Below are 5,052 nucleotides of genomic sequence, written 5' to 3'. Positions count from 1 at the left end.
AGGGTGAGGAGCTCTGTCACGCGGGAGGAGCTCGAAGTAGAGCCGCTGCTCCTCCACATCGAGAGGAGTCAGCTGAGGTGGCTTGGGCATTTACATCGCATGCCCCCCGGACGCCTCCCTCGGGAGGTGCTCGGGTGCCGTCCCTCTGGGAAGAGACCTAGGGGAAGACCTAGGACACGCTGGAGCGACTACGTCGCTCGGCTGGCCTGGGAGCGCCTTGGAGTCCCCCCCAGAAGAGCTGGAGGAAGTGTCAAGAAGAGGGAAGTCTGGGTGTCCCTGCTCAGACTGTTGCCCCCGCGACCCGGCCCCGGATAAGCGGATGATGATGGATGGATGGATGGATGGTCAATGCCTGGAGAATAGAGAAACTCTGTTGCCTTATTACTTCATTCTCAACCTTCTGTTCAGCTCCAGCCTTCACTAATAGCTTTAAGATATCCAAACTTCCAAACCAAGCAGCTTAATGAATGGGTGCCACACTGTACTGTCAGACAGAAAACACACAAAAAAAGTTTATGGCTCTATATGTATACCTGAAATTAAAACAAACAGCCTGTTGAAAGAATGAATGCTGGGGTTCCTCACCAGCCTGACCTCCTTCTTCTTTCTTCTGCTTCTTCAGCCAGGGAACTTGATTTTTTTTATTTTCTGTGATGGTGGTACAGCAGCGCTTGGTTTTGTCACAGAAAGATAACAGACTTTGACAGAGCCACCACATTGGTCAGCCTTGCCTGGCTGCAGGAAGCCAACAATGCTTTTCTGATGATGCGTTTTATCATCCGGACTGACAAAAGCAGAAATCCGAACACCTGCAAGCAATAAATAATAGATCCGGTGACAGCTTCCAGATAAATGTCCATATTGTTATCAATTCTGGATTAGAGGAGTCAAAGAACATTTAGATATAATTCAACCTGGTTATGTTGATTGATGTGTTAAATTGTTAAATTTAATTACCCATGAGCCTCAGTCTATGCAGCTGGGGCCTTTCATGTTCTATTTCTGTTTTCAGTAGGTCAAAGACCTGTTCCATTGTAGCAACAGCACACGGCAATGTCAGGGCTCTTGTTTTAACCTCAAAGTTCACATTCTTCAGGTTAAGGGTCACTGTTTTACCCTTCATGGAAATAGAAAAAAAGATACACTTAAAAGGGAATAAAAACTCAAATGCATTTTTAACACAAGCTTCTATGGTACTTCAGGGAGGCAAATAGAATAAAAGACACAAATGTAAAAGCACCTTCTCTAGGAGTTTTATTACACCTTCAGACACTGCTGATACTGTATGTCAGCCCACACCCCACCCCTCCACTGACCCATGATTTGTCTGTATACTGTATACTTAAAGCACTGTCTCAACAGACATAGCCAAAGTCTCTTTTTTTTTGTTTTTTTGAGTTTATTATTTACCCTTTACCCTTATAAAGAATTTTAAGTGGATTACTAATTAAGTTTTCAAAGACAGCAAGAAAACATTTAAAGAAACATTATTCATATAAAATCTGATGCATCACTGCCTGATTTATAGGTCTGTGGGGGCGCTGCGGAGCTTAGTGCTCAGCTGCAGCAGGGAGATCATGGGAGTGGCGACGCAGGTGCAGCCGCAATTCGAGGAATCAAGCCTCTCCTTATATTAGTAGGAGCCGGGACCGAGAGGGGAGGCGAGTGGACAGAGAAGTACGTGCTGGCGCAACAAAGAAACGGAACCACAAGAGGGAAGCCAAGCACGGCGCAGGAGTGCTTTGTACTGTTACAGGTGCCGGGCGTGCGGAGTGCTGTGCCCGCCCCGCAGGGGGCCGCTCAAACATCTGGGCAGGAGTGCTGGCGGTGCGGACAGTTCGGTCACCTGGGGATTATCGGGATTATCCGTTAATGGAAGTCGGACAGTTGATCCGGGTGGACGGACCCCCAGCGCCCCTCCCCCGATCGAGAGGGACATACAGTGTTCTGGTAAGGAACCAAGGGGGTATACATCAGGGGATCATGGATTCAGGCTGCCAACAGTCTTTAATCCATGAGAGCCTGATTTGGCCTGGGGCGTTGGATAGCGGTGAGGGGGTGAAGGTGCGGTGTGTGCATGCCGATGTTCACTGGTCTATAGTAGTACGCTATAAGGGTGGTGGTGGGGGGGTGGCGTGTTAGTTTTGCGGTCAACTCTCGTCTGGCGCACTCTTTAGTTTTAGGAACAGATTGGCTGGGATTTGCCAGCTATTTGGGTCCTGTTCCTGGTCATCGGGAAAGGGCAGCGCGGTCACGAGGTCAGGAGGCACTGCAGAGCGGGGGCGAGCATCCGCGGAGCCGGTGGCAGCGGCTCAGCGCGCCCCAGTGTTTAGTCCCACAGAGGATTTCCCTCTTGGGCAGGCTCGTGACGACACGTTGCACGCTGCCTTTGACCAAGTGGCCAAAATTGACGGGGAACTGGAGCAGCTGGATACGACGCTGACATTTGCTTATTTTATGATGATCACGGATAGGCTGTACAGTGTGCCAGGATGCGGGGGGCAGCGGCGAATGTGCCCAGCTGTTTGTACCGATTTACCACATACGGTAAGGGAGGAAGATGAGCTTGGTCCAGTGGCGGTGGGGGCTTCTGGGCCCAGCCCACTTCCGTGCAATAAATCCCTGTCGTCGTCCCAGAGGGCGGACGTGGAAAAGCTTCAGCAGCGCTTTTCAGACGTGTTCTCTTTCCTCCCTGGGCGCACCACACTCATACAGAATCACCTAGAAACACCACCTGGTGTAACCGTGCGTTCACGGCCATACCGTCTCCTGATGCACAAATGCAAAGTGGTGCAGAAGGAATTAAAACAGATGCTGGAGATGGGAGTAATTGAAGAATCCCACAGTGCCTGGAGCAGCCCCATCGTTCTAGTGGGTAAGAAGGATGGGTTTGTTCAGTTCTGTGTGGATTACCGCAAAGTTAATGAGGTGTCACGATTTGATGCTTATCCAATGCCAATATCCAATGGTCGACGAACTCTTGGATCGGCTTGGCACAGCTCAATTTTTCACGACACTGGATTTAACCAAGGGATACTGGCAGATTCCCTTATCGCCAGAATCCCGTGAAAAAATGGTCTTCTCCACTCCGTACGGTTTGTACCAATTCGTGACACTTCCGTTTGGGTTGTTTGGAGCCCCAGCCACCTTTCAACGCCTCATGGACCAAGTCCTGCGGCAGTTGGCAGCGGTGCTTGAGTCTCTGAGGCAGGCGGGGCTCACAGCTAACCCAGGGAAGTGTGCAGTTGGACGGAGGGAGGTACGGTATTTAGGACTGCTTGGGCAGCAGACGGGTGCAGCCACAGGTAGATAAAACAGCAGCCATAGCATCCTGTCCGCAGCCCAAGTAAAAAAAAAAGAGGTGAGACAGTTCCTGGGGTTGGTGGGGTATTATCAGCGCTTTATCCCAGGATTTGCTGATCTGGCCAGCCCCTTGACAGCTCTGACCCGCAAGAGTGCTTTAGATCCGGTCCAGTGGACAGAGCAGTGTCAGCAGGTGTTTGAGCAGCTGAAGAGGGGCTAACCTCCACAGCACCCCCACAAGGTCACAATCTACTGAGTGTATAAAAGTACTGTGTTCATCTTCTAGACTGGAGAGACACTTTCAATCCTGATAGAATCCCCTACCGAGTCCTTAATGGTTCTCCATTTCCTTGTGCTATCAAGGCAACACTGCAAACCAGGCAGGGGTTGATGGTCTTTCTTGGCCAAATCATTACTTCCGTATTAATTTGAAGAGAAATGAAGTAGCTGCATGAGATCTGGTGTGGAGATGTGATTGCCTAGTAAGATTTTTGTGTAGTTCACTTCTGTTCACATTTTTGTGTTTGCCTGTGTTATCACTGAGCCACTCTTTTTAAATCTAAGATGCCCAACACTCTTCTCGAGCTCCAGCTGAGCTGCAGTCTGAAAAAAACAGATGCTGTGATGTACAGACCCTTTCCAAAAAATTAGAATATCATGGAAAAGTTTATTTCCACAATTCCATTCAAAAAGTTAAACTTTCATAGATTATAGATTCAGGGCCCACAATTTAAATGATTTCAAGTAAATATTTGTTTATCTTTACATAATTTGGGCTTCCAGCTCATGAAACCCACGAAAACATGAATTCAAAAAAATTGGAATATTGTTGAGAAATCATTTGCTTCTCATTTTTTGCAGAAAAAAAGAGAAAATAATTAGGATCACATCAAACCAATCAAAATATGGTATTTTCAAAATGATATGTCAATCTTCAATACTTGGTTGGAAATCCCTTTGCCTTAATCACTGCCTCGATGCACCGTGGCATTGATGCATTCAGCCTGTAGCATTGCCTGGGAGTTATGGAAGCCCAGATTCCCTTGATGCTTGCTGTCAGCTCTTTGTTTTTGGGTCTGGTTCCCCTCATTTTCCTCTTAATAATACCCCATAGATTATCAATAGGGTTAAGGTCCGGCAAGTTGGCTGGCCAGTCAAGCACTGTGATGGCATGGGCATCAAACAAGGTTTTGGTACCAAAACTTCACCGCCAGAACTCACAGAACTCACGTGAAGAGTGCTTCAGTAGAAAAAAAAAAAAAGCAAGTGCGTCAGAATCGGCAGATTCCGTCTCGCCGGAGGTTCCGTCTCTCCGGAGAGGAACTCTTATTTCATATGCAAACGTCGCATGAGTTGTGCATGAGTTGTGCACAAGTCGGCTGCTTGCACAACAGCAGCATGAAAGGAGGGGGAGGACCGTCCGTCGTCATTCTGCCAAATGAGCCAAAGAAAAGAATCAGCATTTGGATGTACTTTTTGCTTGAGGCAGACAGTAAGGCTAAGTGCAATTTTTGCCGGAAGATCATTTAAGTCTGGCTCCACAAAGAATTTGCACAGGCATTTTAAAACTCAACACCCCACTGTTAAAATCTTAGAGGTGAGGAGAGAGCATGACTCTGATGATGAAGTGGAGAGTGCCAATACTTCTGCCTCCACATCAGGCAGACGTCATACCAGTGCCACAGTCACTCAAGCCACAGCTACAGCAGCAGCCTCTGTTACCACTGGGCCCACATCTTTACGTGGCCA

General features: G+C 48.1%; 1 protein-coding gene across 1 annotated transcript in view; it reads right to left on the bottom strand.

Moving 5' to 3' along the window:
* Window positions 1-302: 302 nt before the first annotated feature.
* Window positions 303-5,052, bottom strand: part of LOC112486331 (DNA polymerase kappa-like) — a 13,688-nt gene continuing 8,938 nt past the window's right edge. The window contains exons 7-8 of the mRNA XM_025052698.1: window positions 958-1,117; window positions 303-809 (exon numbers count right to left, since the gene is read on the bottom strand). Coding sequence (XP_024908466.1) covers window positions 619-809; window positions 958-1,117 — 351 coding nt within the window. The 3' untranslated portion in view covers window positions 303-618. The remainder of the gene's footprint in view (window positions 810-957; window positions 1,118-5,052) is intronic.

The sequence above is a fragment of the Cynoglossus semilaevis genome, chromosome W, assembly GCF_000523025.1.
Source record: "Cynoglossus semilaevis isolate Cse_v1.0 chromosome W, Cse_v1.0, whole genome shotgun sequence".
NCBI lineage: Eukaryota > Metazoa > Chordata > Actinopteri > Pleuronectiformes > Cynoglossidae > Cynoglossus > Cynoglossus semilaevis.
The sequence above is the reverse complement of the archived record's forward strand: the minus strand, read 5'-3'. Positions and strand labels throughout refer to the sequence as shown.